Source organism: Rhinolophus sinicus, chromosome 2 (genome assembly GCF_057876585.1).
Source record: "Rhinolophus sinicus isolate RSI-liver-muscle chromosome 2, RSI-T2T, whole genome shotgun sequence".
Taxonomy (NCBI): domain Eukaryota; kingdom Metazoa; phylum Chordata; class Mammalia; order Chiroptera; family Rhinolophidae; genus Rhinolophus; species Rhinolophus sinicus.
This window is the reverse complement of record NC_142502.1, coordinates 86,847,256-86,869,354: the sequence shown is the minus strand read 5'-3', so window position 1 is coordinate 86,869,354 and position 22,099 is coordinate 86,847,256. Positions and strand designations below refer to the sequence as shown.

Below are 22,099 nucleotides of genomic sequence, written 5' to 3'. Positions count from 1 at the left end.
CAAACTCAATGTTTCCAAAACTTGCTTGATCAAAAGAATTAGCTGGGAGCACGTGTGAAGCCGTCAGATCCCCCAAGCCCTTCCACTTGGAGATTATGCCTTGACAGGTCTGAGGTGGGGCTTAGGAATCCATATGCTTAATGATTGCCCCATTAATTCTTAGCATTTGGTGGGTTCGGTTTTCTGCATTCTCACGCAAAAGCTGCTCCTTCCCCCCATTTTCCTGACTAGGGGTTGTGGGTTGGAGATGGGGTAGCTTACAAGGCATAGATGCACTCTCAATATCCTGAGTTGGAACTTAGAATTCATTTTCTAATACTCATTTGAATAAAGAACAGTAAAAATAGTGTCATGCCACTTCCCTGGACGACTGCACAGCCAGTATCTGTCGTGGAGCAGGACTGGGGTCGGTGTCCCGAGGGCATGATGGTACGTGGAACGTGCTTTAATGTCTCGGGGTTTATTCATCCAGTGAAGGAGCAGAGACGAAACGCTTCGGAGAAGCAGTTCACATTTTATCCAGGAGATTGGGTAGAAAGGCTTCTGAGAGGTGGTGGCGTAGGAGGGTGAGTGAGATGTTGATAGCCAGAGAAAGGTGTTGGGAGCAGCAAGGGCATGATGCCTAGGAGATGAGTCACTGGGGCCAGAACGTGGGGTGCACGGGCCTGTGGCTGTGGGAACTGGAGTTAGGAAGGCCACTGGGGTAGCTGTGGGGCAGAGGTGAGACAGGACGTTGGCCTCGCAGCCAGAGAGGCTGGGTTTCAGGTGTGGCTCTGATGCCATATGTGTCCTGTTGCCTTTCTGAAGTTCACTTCTTAGTGACTGATTGCTCACCGTGAGATATGACAGGGCACCTATAAAAGTGTCCATGATGTCATCAGAATGTGCCCCGGTTAGGACAGCACTGCCTGTGAGGCTAAGGGGTTTGTACTTTGTTCCAGAACTAGGGGCCAGGCATCGGAAAGCTTTGAGAAGGCAGGTCTATCGTGCTGAGGGTCACATAGACCGTTGTAGGCTTCCCCAAAGGTTTAACACAGCGTGTCATGTTGTTCCTGGGCATGCGGGAATACATTCCGAATTTCCAACTCTGACCTATAAATGGATGGAGCATAACCCACCCGGGAGTCGGAGGCTCTCAGTTCAAAAGCCAAGAAGACGAAACATGGACAATTTGTGTCACCTGCTCGCCTTCCTTTTTCATAATTAGAATGTCAGGCTGCTGGCACTGCAAGGGAGCCCAGAGATCTAGCTGAGTCGTTTGCCAGCTTGAGTGCTCAGAGCTTTGCTGCCTGTTCTTCACATGGTCAAGGCGAGAGGGGTCCTGCCATAGGGCAGCGCCTGTGGTTCTGAGCGCAGCAGGCCGTCACCTGAGGGGCTGCGACACACAGGTCTCCTCGTTTCCTGTGCACAGCCGTCCCTCCACCTTGTTTCCTTCTGTGCTCAGGGCAGGCCCACCCCTGACGTCCTGATTTTGTTTGCACTCTCTGGATTACTGAGCTTCCCTGAAATCCTTCCTGCCCTTTCAAGTGTTTTTTGTTGTTGTTGTTGTTATTGTTTTTTGCTTTATTTTGTTTTTAATGATTTGATTAGTGTGAAATGCTTGTTAACATGTACTTGCCGTGTCATGATAGTAGCTTGAGTACTTGGCATACTGTGGGTTGTTGGACTTGCTACCTCGTCTGTAAGGTCTCTTCTTGAGGCTCCTTAAGCATTTGGTCCCAGCAGTCTGTTGATTTATGTGTCTGATGTCTTTTTTTGTTTGTGGTCTTTCTCTACTTTTGAAAAGGACACTTAAAATTCTTGTTTACTACTTAGCTCTGTCCTAACAGTATACTCCCAATGGCAGCAAGATGTTATAACTTGATCTAAATTTCGTACACTTGAAAACTCTTAGTAACTTGGATGTATATGAGTGTGTCTTATGTGGTGGTATCATAGTAATCATTATAGCTAACATTTTTAAAGCATTTTTCGTATGCCAGGCACTGTTAATACTTTACCTGTCCACATAATTGTCACTGCTATTCTATACGGGGTACTATTATTACCCTTCTTTCACACATGTAGAAACTGAGGCACAGAGAGGTTAAGCAACTGTATGAGGTCACACAGCCAGCCAGTACACTGAAGTGCTGGGATTACAGACTTTAGGTTCCACAATGCTTCCTTGCCTTTGCTGTTTGAAATAGCCAGGTAGGGGCTTTGGACATGAGTCTGAATCCTGGTCTGACACATCTGTGTAAACTGGGCCCAGGGTGTAGCCTCTTCGTGCTTCAGTTTCGTTATTTGCGAAATCAGTAGCTGCCTGGGTCAGGGTTGTTTTTAAGAATAAATGAGATAATAAATGCAGAGCCCCTAGCCTCGTACCTGGCACATTAGAGACATTTCTTATTATTTTAGAACTACTTTTGTAAAAAGTCAAGTGTTGGATAGTTTTTGAAAATTAGACTTTCAAAGTCTACTCTAGTAATATAGCATTTACTAGAGCAGAGACAAAAAGACAAGACTTATTAATTTTAAGTTGCTTTAATCCATGCATATAAGATATGCTTTCTTAAAAGAAGTCTTTGATGCATCCTTAGCCAGGAACGCCAGGCTGTGGAGGATGCTTTCCAGAGAGAACTGTTGGTCAGGGTCAGGCCCCACTGGTGACAGTGATAAGTCATAGTGAGCCGTGACATGGGTGATCAAATTAACACACATCTGGGTAAAAAACTGGACTCTCGGCTACAAGGAGGAGGCCAGGGAAGTGGTAGCACAGAGCTATTGGGAGGGACCAGAGTGCTGCTACCTCAGTTTTAAAAATGCCCTGGGAACTTACGGCACTGGCTCATACCATTTTGTGTGGCCACTTGGGAGCGATTGCTTGTTTCCTGGAAGTCCAGGAACGGAAGGAATGCTGTTGCCGCTCATTCTTTACTTTGGGACTCATGTTTGGGAGTATCCCGTAGGATTTCTACATTCCCTGTTTCTCGAATCTTCTTTCTGATCACATGTCACAAAGAGAGATTTCCGACTGAGAAGACATGCTGGATAAATACTTAGTATATGTAGCCTTTATCCGGAAGAACCAGCTGGTCAGCAACGCAAGCACGCTGCCAGAACTGCTCTGAAGAGCTTGGTCACAAGGGAAGAATCATGTCTTTAGCTGCTGTGGTTAGCAAGTGAAGTGGCTTGTGTGGCCTGCAGGCCACCATCCAGCATTGCGGGACATTCTTATATCAAATGGAGGCTAGGAATGCCTGTGTGGACGCTTACTCAGTGGCTGGTAAACAGCAAAAATAAACTTTAAAGAATGTCAAAAAGAGCAGCTTCGAGAAGTGGCTGCGAGAGGGCCTTGCCTTTCCTCTTAACAAAGAAAGCAGACTCGTTAGACGTTAACATTTAATCTCATGGAACTGGAGACCCTGGAAGTCCAGCATTTTCTCCTGGGCGCTAATGGTTTCTCGTGTTCCTCAAACAGTAGAGCAATTCAGAAAGCCTTCGACATCAGGCCTTGTGTTTGTGGTTCTTCGTCTGGATTAATATTAGAATTTAATATTTGGTTCAGTGCGTGGAACTGAAATGTGGTCACCAGCAGGAGCTCTGTTTTGTTTTTGTGTAAGTGTTTGTGAGTTGCTAGGGGATCGCCTCAGTTTTTTCCATCTTGCTTTTCATTTAACTGTGTTGGTCAGCCAGTAGGAAACTGTGAATTCAGTATGTGTGAGACATTTAAATATGAGAGACGATTTATTTTGAAGATGCAAGGCTGCTCCTACAGGAGCTAGAAACACTGGAACACAAGGCCTCCTGGGGGGAGAGACATGCTTCTCAAGTTACTAAATCACACAAGTTGACCCTAAGCTGTTATTATAGAAGTGCGAAAATATATACCAGTATTGTGGCTCATGTGTATTTAGAATATACTAGACAATGTTTTGGGGGCAAGTTAAACTCCACTCTGCAGTGATCATTATATTTCTAAATGCTAGAAATCTGGACCTAACAGTGAGTCTGCAAAGACCAAGTTTCCTATTTCAATGGTTTGTAGTCTTGTGGGACTTCAGGAGGGAGGCACTGCATGCTTGGATTCGACGTTCTGTTAGTGTTCGCTCTATTCTACTGCTTGACAATGCATGCCTTCCTCTTTTGGAGCAGTGCTGTGGCCGTTCCTTGAAACGCTCTCCAAAATAAATACAGTAGCACCGTGACTACCCCTGCCAGGCTGAACCCGTGAGCAGTTTGTTAGAGATGGGGTCTTGGCTGCCCCGTGTTGTATTAACTCGTTAGTCAGGCCCCTCTCCTGCCCTTCAAGCACTTGATCGTGGTTTAAAATAGTTCGATCGTCTTCCACGTTACTGAGCCCAAGAGACAAAGTCCGTCTCTTTCCACTTTTACTTATGATTAGCATACCCTAAAAGTGCCATTAAATGTTGCCTTAGAAAATTATGGGCCATTCTTGCAATGATGGTAACCTGGTCACTCAGATTAATTTTCCAAGTGCTGCGTCTGTGACTGCCTCCATTTCTTGCTTGCTGTCCAGAAAAATGGAACCTTGGCTAGGAGTATGCATTTATTACTTTAGAAGATGAAAGACATTAAGTCATAGGCAGTCCAAGGTATTCTGTTCATCCAAGGTCAGGACTCATCTGTGTTGCCCATGTCTTTTTTCTTAACTGAGCCTGTTACTTCAGAAGAAGTCAGTATTGATCCAAATGTTGATGTATTTCCTGTGAAAATTCTGAAGCCATCCTCCTAACACGGTTTCTCTGAATAATCTGTGCTTATTTGATGTCTCCTAGGAATCTTTGATCTCACTGGCTGTGGCATGACTGACCATAAAACAGCCTAATTGACTTTTTTTTTCCCCCTGAAGGAACATAACAGATGTAGTTTATGATGACAAGAGACATTTATTATCCTTTCATAGCGTTTTGTGCCTCATTTATTATGATTCACTTTCTCCCTCATATTTTAATTTCTGGTCTACCTGTCTTGTGTCAGCTCCCGGCTGTCCCCTGAGAGTAAGGACTACATCTCATTTGAAGATTTTTTTGTCCACTTTCAAAACCGTGCACGTACCTAGTAGGCTCATTATATATGTGGTGCTTGTTACTGCTATTAGCTTGAATAAATTGTATCGAATCCAAGACAATGAACACCAAACAAATGCTTTCCTGAGTACAATGTATAAAAAATTCAACCTTATTGGAAAAGTCCTGTGTCAAAATGTAAGACCACTTTAGTAAACCTGATTGGATATCTGTTTGTTTCCTTACTGGAAGAACTTTTTTTTTTTTTTTGGTATGTAGAGTGGTTTTTATACCTCCATCCTTTCAAGTTTTGCTTGAAGATACAGTTGGTTCAGGTTTGAAGCAAAAAAAACATCTCTTTCATGAGATAAATAGAATCTTTGGTTTTCTGGGATTCAAAAACATCAATACTCAGGAGTTGGATGATAGTCAATCCCTGGGCTTAAGGTCTTTTATCTCACCAAATTGACCTTTTAAAGAATGTCCTTCTCTAAATTCCTATTACATTTTTAAAAGCAAAATAAGGATTATAGTGTATATGCAATTTTACATTCTTTTTTCATAACCCTAGAACACGTGTATTTGTCATATCATTAAACATTCTCCGGAAACATAATTTTAAATGGCTATGATTTTAAAAACATGATTTTTAGGTTGATTGCTTGAATTAATTATCCTGTGTTTAATCCTGAGAACAATGAAATTCTACACAGCAATGGAAATGAAAGCTTATCTTGAGTCATAATATGGAGGAATGTTAGAAATAATATCCAGCAAATGAAGCCAGACACAAAAGAATACATACCTCATTCCACTCATATAATGTTGAAGAAAAAGCACTGAAACTAAATAATTTTTCTTGGAGATGCATATATAGGTTTCAAAAACTATAAAGAAAAGCAAAGAAGTGATTACTATAAAACCAGGTTGGTGATTCGTATAAAACCCAGGTGTGAGGTAGAGGATTGGCGTCAGGAAGGACATGCGGGGCTTTTGGCGTCCTGGCAATGTTCACTTTCTTAACCGGAATGGTACTTACAGGCGTTCACTTTGTAATTGGTTATAAGCTGCACATTTACACATTATGCACTTTTCTGTACATATGCTTGCTTCAAAATGAGAAACATTTTTTAAACTACTTACTAACCAGGAAGGAAGACCCCAGGCAATTAGCACCAAAGAGGTCAAATTCTTTAACTCATCAGAGTGAATGAGAATGAAACCAATGGTACATCTAAAGGAAGAGGAGAAGTAAGGTGGTCATTGTGACTAAAACAACACATCAGTCACTATAATGGTCCTGCCACTATGCTACAGCCATCAGCCTTTGTGGAGGGGTTCTCTGTGCTTGGCAGTGAACTTTCCATGGGTTACGTTCTTGAATCATCTCAGTGTTGCCACTGATGCTGGTGTCATTTAAGGTTTGTTTTTTTACACAAGGAAACAGAAGACCAGAGAAGTCAAGTGGTTCACTCAGGGATGGTCCCATTGCACGCCTCTTTAACTAGAACACACTTAAAAAAGTCTTTTATTGACACTTATTTCACCAGTAGTTCTTATTTTTGAGTGTTTGCTCAAACCCTTTCGAATTCCAATTCTGGATGTGAGATGATTATTTTAATTCTCTGCTTTGATGACTATTGATGGGACTTTGGGTTATTTACAGTGTGGGGCTCTCATGAATACTGCTGGTAAGCATGTTCTTATATGCTAGACTAACGGGAGGGAGTTTTTCTTTTCTTAAGGTATATACCTAAGAGTAGAATTTCTCTGACCATGAGACAGAGTCACAGTCACTTTTCATGAGGCTTATGGAAAAGAACATTGTTAGATGGTATAAATGGTTATACTTGAATGAGTATTCATCTTACCCCGCGATGCAAAACCGTTGGTTGCCCATATCTGTACCGAGGAGCTTGACCAAAGAGGCAGGTCAGCCCACTAGGGAGAGTGGTGGGGAGGCGGTAAGAGTTTTGTAGGATGGAAGGGGGTCAACATTCTGTTGAAGGGTCAGAATGTCTCCAGAAGGGAAATACGTGAGCCCAGTTGGTGTCGTTACAGCTTGGAGTCAGTTTCCAGGAGTTTCATAACGCCTGTTGCCCTCTAGGTGAATCTATAACCATGGATTATGTCTTCTCTGCATTATGGAGGAGAACGCATTGGGCATTGGGGGCAGGGAAACAATTGGCTGATCCATATAGTAATAAAGGGAGGACACAGCTCTTTTAGGACTGAGCTTTCCTTACGTCCCTTTCTAAGAAGAAGGGGAGTACTAACGCTGTATCAAAGGAGAAGGGAAAAGAATCTTGTCAAAAATGGAGAATGGGAAAAGGAAACATTTTGTTCAGCCAAAGCAAAGACTCTGTATCTACTGAAAACAATGGCGGCTATGAGAAGATTGTGGTGTCGCCCAGCAAGCCAAGGCAATTGGGTTGCTTTGCTGAGGGTTGTACAGAATGTGCTCCACGCGGGCCAGGGTGCTGCAATCACACATGGTGTAGTGGAAGAATGGTGTCTGTGTGTTCCATCACGTGACCGCTCTGTGCTGAGGCGTCCTGCCAAAACAGCCACACGGGCTGTTCTTCATGTGCCCTGGCTAATGTCAGCGACAAGGCCGCGGGGGTTGGAGCTTGCGGAGTTTTTTCCCTGCCTATCTGAGGAAGTTGAAAACTTGAGGGTTTCATAAAGTCTTAGTAGCGTGGTGTTGGTCTCATAGGAAAACAGTTGATTTAAAGCATTTGGATGCCAAATGAAGATCCCATCAGGATAATGAGGGAAGGATGGAGGAATTACTGTTAGCATTTTGGGATCCTGTCAGATAGGGTTGTTCTTACATCTGGTTGTGCTTCCCAAGTTGCATAAAGTAGTGTTTGTGACAGGCTCTCTTCGAGGATGTTTTTCACATGCAGAACAAAACTTAAACTTGCTTGCTGTCAAGATTTCTACTGGATGTGGGGATTTGTGGTCTGTCGTGTCCACAGACATAAAACTAACTATTATTTATTCACCGTAGATCTAAGTACCTTATTGACTTGATTTCTTCTTGTATTACTTCTGAGTGATCCCTGGATGTATGGAATTCGTGATGGTTTTTGTGCTCTTGCTATTATGCCTTTCCTGGAAAAGAAAGTGAGCTTTTCATGCTTGAGTAAACACATTGATGCATTATGAAACTGTCAGACTCTGAACAATTGGCATAAGCTCAATTATTCAAATATGTGACTCTTTTGAATGGCTTTTGTGTCAGCTAATGCTTTAGTACAACCGGCATAAGGAAATTTCAATACCTTTCCTTAAGAAATTAAATCTCTACTGTGTGATGAAAGAAACTCACAGGATTACAGGATGGGTCCTTTTGTTGATCACCTTCATTACCATATACAGCTAATTGGTACCATTTGGTTTGCTGAGTCTCATACTTGATTTTATTTTAAAGTATCTTTCTTTTTTTGATAAAAAATACTTTAAAGTTGTTTATGCATTTTCCTTATCACCTAGCATCACTATTTTCCCCTATGTTTTCTTCCTGTCAACATACACACATGTTTTTTTACATAGTGTATCTGCAATTTTGTTTTCTTTTTAAGTTATATTTGCGTTGTAAATCTTTTTCAAGTACTGTGGCCTTTATAGTAACCATTTTTGTTGCTCCCTTAATATGAGTTGTTTATTAACATGCTAGTCATTTCTGTTGACATGTGTGTTTCCAGTTTATCATTTTTACTGATAATCATGCTGAAACAGTGTGCATTGTAGCTTGTTTTCTTGTTTTCAGTTATATGACAAGGACAGTGTTCAAAAGTATCATCATGTCAGTGGACTTGAAAACTCAAGTTTTTCGCACTGCCCAACTGCTTTCCAAAAGATGGTGCCTTCTTTTTGATTATAGAAGTACACAGTCCTTTTTACCAAATCATAAGTTTATTAAAAAGATGAAGCTCCTTAAATTAGTATCCTTCAAAATTATCCTTTGGTGCACCCTGTAATCTTACTGGAGACTCTTTTCCTTTGTAAATTCAGTTTGTATTTTTAGCAAAGTAATAGATGAAAATAGTTTATAAAAATGCAATAATCCATGCAGTGTGAGCGTGAAGAACAGCAGCAGCCGCCTCTGCCCTCCCCTTTCCCACTCCAGTTTCTGGCTGTGAGAACCGTCCGCTCTTGGATGTTTCTACTGATACTTGCCTTCGCCTGCGACATGGCTCGTTTTTCCAGTTCAATATTTTTTTTTTTTCACTTTATGGTTATCTATTGATTTCCTTCTCTGGTAGATGAGGCCTTAGCTCTTACTGTTTCTTTCCTATTCTTTCAATATTGACCTAACACATTTTGGTTTTATCAATACATAGATATTAAAATATTTATGGCGGTAAATATTGTTCATAGCCAAATCTTACGTTTATATCATGATTATATCTTCATGCACTTTATTTCTCCAGGAAATTAATAGCTTCCTTCTTTTTTCCCTTGCTTTGTTTTCTCTATTCCAATTTCTAATTTATCACCAAACATTCCTGTTTCTGATTTATCACCAAACAGATCTTCTCATTACTTCCAAACACGTCAGGTGATCCCTTAAATATGTTTTTGTTGTTGTTGTTGTTCAAAAGTTTCCTTTGAGAACCATCGCACTTTCTTCATTGTGGGCTGGTTGCTCTTGAGGCCTGCTTGCTGGGCTGACATCTGGGAATTCCCTTCACTAACTTATCCTGGGTATTTCCTTTCTCTCTCTGTCTGTTCTGTTGATTGTCTGATTTCTGAGTCTCAGATCCTACTCTTTCTAGATTTACTTCCACATTTTGGTGGATTCCTAAGAAAGGTTTAAAGAAGATAAATTTTTTTGAGACCATGCATATCTGAAAATGTCTTTATTCTGCCATCATACTTGATCGATAGTTTGGCTGGTGTACAGTTTAGGTTGGGAATGATGTTTTTTGGAATTTTGAAGGCATTGCTCCATTACCTTCCTATTGTCAAGGCTGCTGTTGAGTCCAGTGCCCTACGGTTCCCAATAATTTGTTATGATCACCCTCTTCCCACCCCCTGGTCTCTGGAGGCTTTGAGAATATTCTTTTCATAGGTCTGAAATTCTATAATATTTCTTGGTGCACGTCTTTTTTCATTTATTTTATTGGCCCTGTGGTGGGTCCTTTCAAACTGGAAATGAATCTTCTGCAGTCCCGTTTTCTCTCTCTCTAGTACCTATTAGTTGGATGTAGTACCTTGTAGACTGGATCCGCTAATTTTCTTGTCTTTTCTCTGTCTCATTCCTCCATCTCACTGTCTTTTTATTTTTCCTTCTGAGGGATTTTGTTAGGTTTATTTTCACTTATTTTATTAGATTCTTTTATTGATGCTACAATATTTTTTAATTCCTAAGAGCTTATTTCTTTGAAGCTTGTTTTTTCATGACGTCATGTTGCTTCATTTTTCTCTTCTTTCTCGGAGGGTATGAATCATATTTTTTGGTTGATGAAGTTTTTTCTGCTCCCTGCGTCACATTTGTTTCTTCTAAGGTGTGTGCACCTGTACACTGTCTTTTTTGCATGTTTGGGGCTTTCTTCAAGTGTCTGGAGAACCAAGGCTCTTTTTAAATGAGAGATGCAGGCACTTGAAGAAGAAAGAAAAGATGATAGAAACTGTGTACATGGTTGGGGCTTGTAACTTGGTGCATCTGTGCAATATAATATGCATTTGTAGGTCTGTTCTCATGTCTGGGAGCCAGGTTGTGGGGAGACGCGGGTGGGTTTTCACTGAGCAGGCTGTGACTCAGTTCTTCCGTTTTTAGTGGTGTGCCTCACCCCTGCCCTCAGCTGTGCTTAGAGTCAACTCTTCTAAAAAGTCCCAGTCTTCCGCCTTGGTATGCAGGGTAGAGAAGAGAATATGGGGACCTAACTATACATACACGTATATATTTTTTTCAAATAGTTCTCTTTCCTTCAGAGGTACCTGGACCTAATTTCTTATTGGTTTAAATTTCAGCTTTGTTTTGATTGTTTTGTTACCATTTGTTCATTTGTTTTCTAATTTCAAGATTTTTGTTGCATATCTAGTTTGCTTTCTTGTCCCCTCTCATTTTGAATTGTATTCATGAGTTTATGCCATATTTTTATATAGTGCATATCCATGATTATATACATTTTTTTGTGTCATTTTAGTACAGTTTTTAAAGGGATTGGGGAAAAAAGGAATGTGCTCAGTCTGTCATGGTTAATGGAAGTACCCAGTAAGGACTCTTTTTCCGATTTGTCAATATAATTTTTTCTTTACCACACATTTGGGAATATTTATATATTTTCTGATGCAGAGTAATTCCTTTAAAAAATGTCTTCAAATATTTCATTTTCATTTTCACATATGTTTGTTTAACATTGCAGATTTAACATCAATTTTCATGAGTAGAAAATAGACCACCTACTGGATAGCTTAAAGGCGTACTTATTATTTTTGCTGAGTTGCTTATTCATTTAAAAAAAAACTTTTAATTTTGAGATAATTATAGATGAGTAAGAGAGTTGCAAAAATAGTACAGAGACGTCTTCTGTCCTGGTTAATCCCATGTTAACATCTTCATGTGACTCTAGTACAGTCTCAAAATCGGGACAGTGATACTAATGCAATCCTCATTAATTCTTAAGAGACATTGTTTTACATTTCATATTGGACAAAAAATTTACGTTGCAAATACCTGTGAGACCTATGTGCAACTATTTTGTTTTTCAGCAATTCTTCCAGCTAGTCAAATTACGAAAGCTTGGACTTAGTGACAATGAAATTCAGCGACTGCCTCCAGAAATAGCCAACTTCATGCAGCTGGTGGAACTTGATGTATCCCGAAACGGTAAGAAAAAGACTCCACTGGAGCTGACCGTTTGTCTCTTATGATGCTGGCGGCAATTCTTAATAAGTATAACTGAATAAAGTTACTGGAGGTGCTTATCCTGAGGGTTATGGGAAAGCTATGACTAAAATTTGGGATGAAATTAATGCCATTGTTGGATAGTTTAGTCAACTGACAGGTGATTACCAAACACTTTTTATAGCACAGTTTTTAAATGATACCTTTCTCAAAGTAGCTTCTGTCTGACTCAGAGTTAGAGAGTTGTCTGGGAAATTGTGTCATCTAGCCCCCTCATTTTACCAAACGTGACATTGAGGGTGGGTGGCGGGGTCATTTGCCCAGCGCTTGGGGGCTGCTGAGGCAAGGGGACGCTGGGTTCTCCTCCTGTGGCTCAGTTGCCTGGCGTGTTCCCGTGAGAATCTGCCTTCCTGCAGGGAGCAGACCTGCGTGCTATTCAGGCACATGCTGCCCGTTTAATTTACTTCTAATTAAGGCCACTGGTGGGTCTGCCCACTGGAGTTCGTGGTATATTTGTGAGTTTATTGTGATTTCCAGATTTCACTATAATGTTGCTTCATTTTTATTGAACATTCTAATAGGCTGCTCATGCCCTTTTTAGCCTTTCACGTTTATAGGTGTACACTGGTTGAACCTTGTGTCGCATAGCACCCAGCGAGCCCCCCGAGTGGGGTGGCCCTCCTGCTTGTTAGCGCCTATTTGGTTAATTACGTTCAGTGGCAGCTCTCAGTGGTCCTGTCTTTAGTGATGGTATTCAGTTCTTGCGAGGACTCGGGTATGATTTCCTCAGGATAGGCCCCGGGATAATCCGAATTAGTTATAAAAATAGTAACCTTCTTCTTTCTCTCATATTACGTGCCTGTGTTTTTGAAGACAAATTGATTTTTATTTAGTGCTTAAATTAGACAACTCAGATATTTTAATCACAACGTAAAATATACTTTCTTTTTTTTCCCTAGTAGCTATGGTATTAACTGTGGTATTAACTGCCTTTTTCGTCTCGATGTGGCCTCTTTTTTATATCCTTAGTTATAGGGGTCTGCTCAGCTCGTCTTCAGATGATTGTTGAGGTTGATTGTTCTATAATTTATTTGTAATTTTGGTGTGATCCTGTAGGCATAGCGTTTACTTAATCTGCCATCTTGGACCTCAATCCTAATTTACATATCTGTTTTGTTTTGTGTTTTTAAACAAAAATTATTTTACCCCTTACTTTTAGTAGCTTTCATATGGCTGTCGTCTAACAGATCTCATAAATTGGAAATTGTCGTTAGGCCAAGCCATATGTTATTGACATAGGGTCAGTCTACTTTTATTTTTCATGAGAATTATTTCTTACCTTGAAGAATGATTTCTTACCTGGAAAAAGTGGGGAAAAAATTATTTGGTGTGTGTGGGGGCATGTTTTATGGTGGCTTATGTACTTGTAGGGGACCCAGGTCTGCCTAGGTAAAGGGGATTTGATTGTAAGGATGGGGGTGGAACTGACATTCCAAAAGCATTGTCTTGGGGCTCACGTATGACGTCATCTTAGGGGTTTCATGGCCTCTGTCTGATTGTTGGTGTGTCTGCTTCTGTGTGTGGGTCCTCTGTTCTTCTCCCCCCGCTGACCTGCTCTCTTGGACCTGGCCCCTCTAGAACCAATTCCTTGTGGTCTCTCTCCATGTACTTTTTGGCTTCCGCACCTACTGTGGCATCTGCTTGCCAGTGACAAATTTCTCAGTGAGGACCAGTCAGTGACCCAGTCAGTTCATCTTTTTGAGCCAACCGGAAACCATCAGCTGCAGGTTGCTACACACCCTGAAGATTGGCTGCCCTGGGACGGGGTGGCAGGCGGCACAAAGCGTGGTGTATCCCTCAGCACAGCCCTTGTTAACGAGCAGCTTCCCTGACACTCGTGTACGTGGAGCCGGTGTCTGACGCCAGAATTGCTTCTAAGGCTCTTCTGTATCACACTTACGTAAGGCATACGTAACCGAAACGGCTTTTCTTTTAGCAATTGTCTCGGTTGTAAAGGGTGGCTGGCTATTAACTCTGTAAGGGAACAGTGACTTCGTAAAATGGTCCCTGAAATCATACAATCTGAAGAGATAAAATGGCGATTTTGAAATTGGCATTAGAAAGGAAAATAAGCAGGGGTCTAGAAATAGTTGAGAAGGAGAAGTATTGGCTCTAATTATTTGGAAGGAGAGAAAACGGAGCTTGAAAGTTCCAGGCCCATTATTGACTCTAGCGAGGTGGGGCGCTCTGTAGAAAGTCAGCATCGTCAGCCGCCAATTTCACCAGCTGCCATATCAGTGATTCCTTTCAGATGTCCATCGCTGGAAAGAAGGGCTACATGCCTGCTCCCATGTGTCCATTTATACCTTTCAGCAGGTTCGTAAAAGAAGCTTTCACCGAAGTCACAAAAAAGTGTCCTCTCCTTGGGATAACTACCTGCCTCTTTTTTATCTTGTCCTCGTTTTCAACCTTTTCTTTCTGCTCGTGGATGGAGTTTTGTGATGGATCCTACAGATCTCTCACCTTCTCTGTCAGGATCTCTGAGGAATGCTGAGGGGGACTTAACTGCCCCCTTCCACGACTGGCAGAACCTTGCACTGGCTCAGTATTGTGAGGGGTGTGTGTGTGTGTGTGTGTGTGTGTGTGTGTGTGTGTGTGGTGCGGACAGTGGACAGCATGGAGGAGGATGGCAGGTTCATGGCTTTCTTTGACGTTGTGAAAGAAACTGCACAGACAGATGGCAGCAGAAAAAGGGCACCATTTACTATAACCAATAGGAACATGGGTCGTCAGCTATTTCCAGGTGAGGCAGATCTCGCCGGTGCTACCTCTCTCATTTTTTTGCAGATGAAAATCACATTAATGTGCATTTCCTGAGTAGGTAAATACAGGTGACAAAGTGTGCCCTCTGAGAGTCAGTGTGAGCACCCCTGCTTTGTGTGGGTGCAGGCGTGGGTGAGAGTTTGGGGCTGCGGACGGGAAGCTGCTATGGGCTGCAAGCCTTCTCTTGCCCCAGCTGAGGCTGCCCACTCCGTGATCAGAGCTTGTTCATGGAGTCCCGGGGTTGGAGCAGTGCCAGAGCCAGGGCTGGACCTTTACCGGTTTCTTTAATTCCTGATTTTCCAGACAGCCTGGCTGGACCATAAAGAAGGAAGGCAGGATGTTGGTATCACACCACTCACATTCATTGGATCAGTGCTTGTCGAACTTGAACATGCAATGGATCACCGAAGGATACTGTTAAAATGCAGATTCTGACGCAGTCGGGCTGGAGTGGGGCTGGAGGTTCTGCATGGTTGAGAGTCTCCCAGGGGACGCCGACCCCGCCCGTCCCCTGACCACACTGTGCGGCAGGGTCGTAGACATCACCACCCGCTAGTCTGTTACTCATGTTCCTCCAGCAGCCTCGTGCAGTTCTGAGCACAGATTCGCTCGGCTCGGCAGCCCCATACTTTTCCACGTGGAAGGTGGGAAACCTTCGGGATGTGCCTGGGAAAGGTGAGGTGCTAGAGCTGACCTAAGCTCCAGTTGGCTTTGACTCCAAGGGCAAAATTAGACCTTTCCTGATGGTCCCCTGGCTCAGGGGAGGGAGCAAAAGCAAATTTTGTGTTTCTCTCCAAATAAATCTGTACATGAGGAGGAGAGAAGTTTTTACAGGCTCATTTCCTAGGCCAAGAAGAGCTGCCAAGACCTCCAAACCCTGACTTTTGTGGCTTTGTTTTCTGATATTTCAGGCACGAAGTCAAGGGAATTGTGTGTTGTGTTAGAAAAGAGAAGAGTGAGGTTAGGGAGGAAGAGCGCTTTGCCTGATGGGTCATACGTAGGCGGTGGGGACTTTTTCTGAGGGAAAAGCAGCGAGGCTTGGGATGAGCACAGTGTGTATGGTTTTGTCCCTGGAATGGCTAGATGTGCTCAGCAGAGAGGACTCTGGGTAGGAGCCTGGGCCCTGCCACTCACCCCCCGGCTGACTTCGGACAGGCCCCTCCCGATGGTGCTGGCCCTTATTCTGGGAAGGAATGGGACGAGGCCGGCTTCCTCACAAGCCAGTAAGAGGCCAGGAAAATGACAGATTTCTTGTGTCCCAACTTGGTGGATTATTTTTTAAAATCAGGCAAATAGTGAAATATATGGGATAAAAGAAACTAAGTGTTTCTCCTAATATAGGTTAAAGGATGGAGTATACGAAATTGGTATCTGAATGTGCTGTTAAAATGTCTTAAAAAAGCCCATAGTCTTTGAATTAAGGTCCGAAGCACTTTTCTGTGGTGAAACACATATTCTTTAATGCCTGGACTTGATGTCTGTTTTCTCTGCTCACTGATTCTTAGCTGTTCGAGGAAAATTACCCTGGATATGTGAGAAGAGTTATTACCCTATAGTACTGTCTTGTTATCCAAGAATCTAGGGCAGACTTTCTTAATGAATCATGAATCTGTCTGAAGGGTTAGTAATTTGAATGTTATAGTCTGTGCTGTAATTTGACTTACCTCACAGTACTAGATGATTATGCATTTAGCTCAGTTTTTCCCAAAGTGCAAGTCAGGCGTAGACCACTAGTGCTGCTAGAGATGACTTTAAGGGTACTGTAAAACAGCAGGTTTTCATATTGAACCGTGGTGAGAAGTTATCCTTTTAAAAAAGATTCCTTTTGGATTGCCCTCTGTAAAATTTGATAACACTGTGTTGTATTTATCTTCTCTATCTGGGTGTGACAGCTCTTTTTTATGTTTATGATTTAAAGAAATGTGCTTCCTTTGAAAATAAATCTTACTTAGACTTAAAAAGGCAATTTAAAAGAATGAGGTAAATAATACAGAACATACGTGCTATTCCACTGCGGCAGAAATTAGGAAGGTGCTTAGGCACGGCTTCCGGAACACTGATTAGTATTAGCCTCCCAGGCCAGTGAGGTCATGAGATCATTTCACTTCCAGGACAAGTCCTGCTGCATGCAGAACAAATGGCCAGAGAGTGCACATCCTGCCTAATTACTTTGCAAACTTGAGTTAACAAGACAGTAAAAGGTAGTTTTAGTACAAATCATCACTTGTACCCGGACAGCACTTCGGAGAAAGCAGATGAACAGCCTGTCTACCAGTCGGACCGTCGTCCGCCAGGTCTCGAGGCTAGACTGTGATGAAAGGCCTGGGTTCCTTGTCCTCTGTACAACCACGAGATGCTGGTCAGCGTCAGTGGTCTGTGGCTCTGGGTATTTAATCAAACCTAAAGCCAAATTTTGACGCCTGCTGAAATGACCTCGTATAACATCACGTCTTGGTGTTTCTGAGTATGGGCATCAAAAAAAGCTATTTCTGGCAAGCAATAAATCCAGTGTACCTAAAAGCCTTCCTAGTTAGTTATGAATAGTTAGCTTTTTCTTTCTTTCTTTTTTTTTTTTTTTTTAATAACTCCATACCCCCATGCCACAAGTGTGGCAGAGGCCAGTTTTTACCCGTGCAGACTTCAGACTTGCCACAGTCAAGCCACTGTTCTCTCCTTTCGCACTGCCTAATTTGGGTCCAAGTTCAGTGCTCTATGGAGCACACTGCTTCGGTGGCTGGACTCAGTATTACAGTAGGGGAGTTCGTGACTGTTAAAATATTACAGGAGGAATCCAGCGAAAGAAACCCACTGGCAGCCACTCTCCCTTATGGTTGGAGAGCAGACTGCAACCCTGTGTTTGCCTTCTTGCCTTTGCAAGTACTGCCACTGTCCTATTATGAGCCCATTCTCTGTCTTAACTTTTACCTTTTCTTTTGTCAGGAAGGGTTAATATAGAAAAATTATAGTTGCCTTCTACTCACGTTTTAATTCCAGATAGCATTAATTATTTTTAAAGTGGAGGTGGAAAGAAAGTGGGCCTTTATGATGTTTTCTAATCACCTTTCCATGCTACAAACAGTTTTTTTCAGGAAGCATTTTTAAAAGTTTAGAAACCATTTTAAACACTGAAAATGTTGGGATAAAGTTTACATATAGATATCTCCCACCTGTTTTGGACTATAAAGAAACGTCAATGATATTATAGCAAATAAACCTGAAAATTCATCACAATTTCGCGTTACAAATTGTTAAATCAGAAGGGAAATTTTTACAACAATGCTTGTGCTCAAAATGTTTTCGGAACTCTTTCAGATTTTTAGTGTCTTATTTTGGTTATCTTCAGACCAGTAGTTTCACTTTTCAGCAGAGTGGATTGGTTATTATAAACAAACAAACATTATTCAGTTCCAACTTAGGTACGTAACCAGGACACTGAAAATCTTAATGTTACTCAAAATCTGCTTCAGGTAGTAATTTTAAAAAAGTATAAAAGAGTAAACTGTTGTTACTTTTTATTGTCTTAATATGGTTAATTTTCTCTTATCAGAAAAATGGTGATGTGCTGAATAAGTTGTAGGTTTATATAACTTTCTCTACTGCCTTTTTTTTTTTTAATTAGCAGGTTTGTAATAGAGATGGCAACCTCTTGAGTTTGAGAACAGTACCTCTGAATATATTTTTTAGGTCAACAAGCTCTTCAGTTAGTCCCAGCTTCTCTAAATGCTTTGTCTATTTTAAGTAGCTGCTTATCTTCCCCCCTCCTCCCTCCCTGCTTCATTCATTCATTCAATCTTTACACGCTGTGTTCTGTTAGATGCTGACTTTCCAAAACAATGGTGGATTTACAGAGAGCAGGCTAAGTTAGAGAGGCAGAAATGACTGCAGTGGCTTCTGCTGAAATAAAACAAAACCCCAACGTGTGAGATGACAGTTTTTCTGCTCGCTTTTTCATTAGGCAATTTTTGTAGGTATCGGTTTGACAGTTTCCAACCCTGAACATGACTGAGAATGAGCAGCCATATTGCTTCCTTTTGATTTTGAGGTGACCTATTTTGTCACGTGAGTCTGGCCTGAGCCGTGATACAGAGCCTCCAGGCAGCTGAAGGCTGGGTGGTGACAGCAATAGGCCGCCGTGACTGCAAACAGTGCTCTGAGCTTATTAACCTGGAACAGACACATCTTAGAAAGGGATGAAGTTGCCAGGAAGGAAAGAGTGAATAAGTAGTATGGAGAACTGCAACTTGAGGATTATATATAAAAATGATTTAATTTTTACATTAACCCTGTAAGTGTTGAATACATCCTCAATCTAACATATCTGCTCAAAGCTAATACTGAATTATGATTTTGAATTTTTATTCCATTTGAAAAAGCCTTGGACCCTGGACCTTTTTTCTTTAATGCTTATGGTTATTAACTGTAGCTCAGAATTATTCATATGTTTTACTTCAAGCAAAATTTATTGAGCAATTACTATAATTGTGTAAGGCTCTTCTATCTGAATTCTTCTATCCCTTGAGGTAAATCTATAGGCACAATAGATGTGTAAGGAACTGCACATTCACGCTTGTTATACTATATAAATAAAGTACTCAGGACGTGCACAGAAGAGTCAGTATCTGTAACTGATTTGAAAGAGGCTTGAAGGAGGAATGGGTTTGAAGTTGAAATCAAGAAGTATTTAAAAATTCTACTTTAGTTGCACACTCGGAGGGTGTTAATGAGTGGATTTCTTAGTTGAGTGTCATTGTTATTGGAAATTTTTTCCAAATGTTTGTAATAGATTTACAGATTCAACAATATCATTAAAAATGCAAATATCCCAGTGCTTGTCTGTTAGATATTCACTGAAAAATTTTAAATTCATCAAAAATCAAAGAAGCAGCACCCCGTATATAACAATAAGAACTAAAACTATATGAGTTGTCGTGGGATTCTTATGTTGTACAGCTGACTCCTACTGTGTTGTAAAAGATTCGATTTGCCAGGTGAAACGCTAAGCTCTGTGCATTAGTCAAGATAGACTAAGTACTGATTTTTTTTTAAGTGCCAAAATCTGAAGGGCTCACTCAATGAGGAACTTTATATTACTGCTCAACTTATAGTCCATTGTGTGTGGTGTGTGTGTGTGCGTGCGTGCGTGTGTGTGCGTGTGTGTGTGTGTGTGTGTGTGTCATAAAGTGGGGAGGTGGGTGGTGAGAGGCTCTACTCTATACAGCCAAGGATCCAGGCTTGTTCCTTTTTGTGATGCTACGTATTCATTCAACTAGTGGATTCCAAGTTCCTTGTAGGAGACGGAGAAAATGGGGGATTGTGCATGGGCGAGCTTATGGGCCATGTCAGGAAGTGGTGTACACATTTCCATTCATGTTCTATTGGCCAATGTTATGTCCCCAACTTAACGGAAAGGAGCTGGGAAATAAATGCAGCTAACTATTCTACGTGAAGAAGAGAAACCTGGCTGTTGGTAAGGCAATAGCATCAGCTGCCTCAACTGGCATTTAATTGAATGCTGGAGTTGTATGACTTTATGTCACTGATCACACACAGGCCTATTAAACACACACACACACACACACACACACACACACACACACACACGATTCTGTTGTACTGTCACAACCTTACAACTAATGACACATTTATAGGAAATTCAGATTCATGCCCAAAGAGGGCAGGGTAGCCTTTCTTTCCACAGACATAGAATAACATGATTGATGGACACCAATTTTCTAATACTTATCATAGAACCTATGTAAGTATGCATGATGCTTTGTTTTTATTTTACATTTTTAGAAACTGGTTTAAAGTATGTTTTGAAAATTACAGTTTTATGTTTGAGGAATGGTTGTTGAAGCACTTGTTCTAGGCAACGTGGGATCCTTAAAGGTTTTCCAGGCAAGCGTCACCATCTTGGACAATTTACTTAATCTCTACATGCCATCTGTAAAGTGGAGGTTACAATAGCACCTACTGTGTTTCCCCGAAAATAAGGCCTAGCCAGACCATCAGCTCTAATGCGTCTTTTGGAGCAAAAATTAATATAAGACCTGGTATTATATTATATTATACCCGGTTTTATAGTAAAATAAGAGTTATTGTGATTCTTCATAGAGTTATTGTACTTGTAATGTACTTCATAGAGTTACTGTGACTCTTCAAAGAGACTGTGTATGTCAAGTACTTAGAACATAAGTACTTGTACGTGATGAACAGCTGCTGTAATTAATCCCGTCTTTCATTTTGGGTCATGAAGATCTGAACGAGGACTGTGAGCGTGAGCATAGAGGGCGGGGAGAGGACACAAGCAGGTCGGAAGGCCCGAACGCTATAGGTGAGGGACGTGTGTACCTGAGGTGATGTCTAGATACTGCGTGACCGGATGCCAGGCTTTGTGCTTTTCATCACATGTCTATTTCATCTAATCTACACACGAATCCTGTAAGATGAGTAGAAGCACCTCAGGATGAGTGATGAGGAAACTGAGGCCTGAAGAAGTTGTGATGTGCCCCCAAATCACACTTGTAGTTAGTGGTGAAACTGAAACAAGAAAGCCAGAGGAGTGGCACTTTTAATTATTTTTGGAGCATATTGAAGATGATAAAGGTAGGGCTGATGGTTTTAGTCTGTGTTAGAGGAAGGATGTAGATGGTATTCTAACTATGTACTCTCTGAATTTGGAAGTGAAAACAGGAAAAAGTCCTCCTAAGATTTAAACATACAAATCTACAAAGTGAGTGAATTGAAGCATCTGTAGAAGTGGCCCATCCTAAGAGGTGGCTTTTAAATCTTTTATGGCCAGAAATGGAATACCATCTAGTGAAAGATAGTAGGGCTTTCTCACCAAGGGCCGATGTAATGCTTCTGAGGTAATTGTTGTGCTGTTTGGGCAAAAGATTGGTGCTTTGCCAAAAGTATAGAACAAGGAAAGCCAAAAATGAAAACTGTTTGGGGTTTTACCTTCAAAAGAAAAATAAAGAGATTAGACTACACGAAGGTCCCAGGTCCCTAGGAAGCAGGTGTCGCCCGCCCTTATGGAACTGCCTGTGTCACCTCTGGTTGCTAATGGTTAAGAATGACCCATGTTCTTTTCTCTGGGTGTGAATATTCACCAAGCTCTCTGGTGGGTCAGTTCATTGTCAGTATGGACTTTGATACGATGACATGTTGACATCAGTACCCAGTTCCATCGGCACGTAGATTGATCGCTTGGTCCATGTGAATTTTCTTAGTGTGGCACACGTTTTCATGGCCTTACCTTCTCTGAGCAAACTGTCACTGACCTGGCAACTTGATGGCTCTTACCTGGTTAACCCACCAAGGTGCATCTCACCTGTGTGGCTCTGTCTGGAGCTGCCAGCAAGTTTCCCTCTTTGAGACACTTCTTTGCAACATTGAGTAGCAC

At 41.6% G+C, this 22,099-nt stretch overlaps 1 protein-coding gene across 1 annotated transcript in view; it reads left to right on the top strand.

Annotated features, from left to right (window-relative positions):
• LRRC1 (leucine rich repeat containing 1) overlaps nucleotides 1–22,099 on the top strand; it is a 115,130-nt gene that overhangs the window by 28,777 nt on the left and 64,254 nt on the right. The window contains exon 2 of the mRNA XM_019734770.3: nucleotides 11,736–11,853. Within this exon, the coding sequence (XP_019590329.1) occupies nucleotides 11,736–11,853 (118 nt within the window). The remainder of the gene's footprint in view (nucleotides 1–11,735; nucleotides 11,854–22,099) is intronic.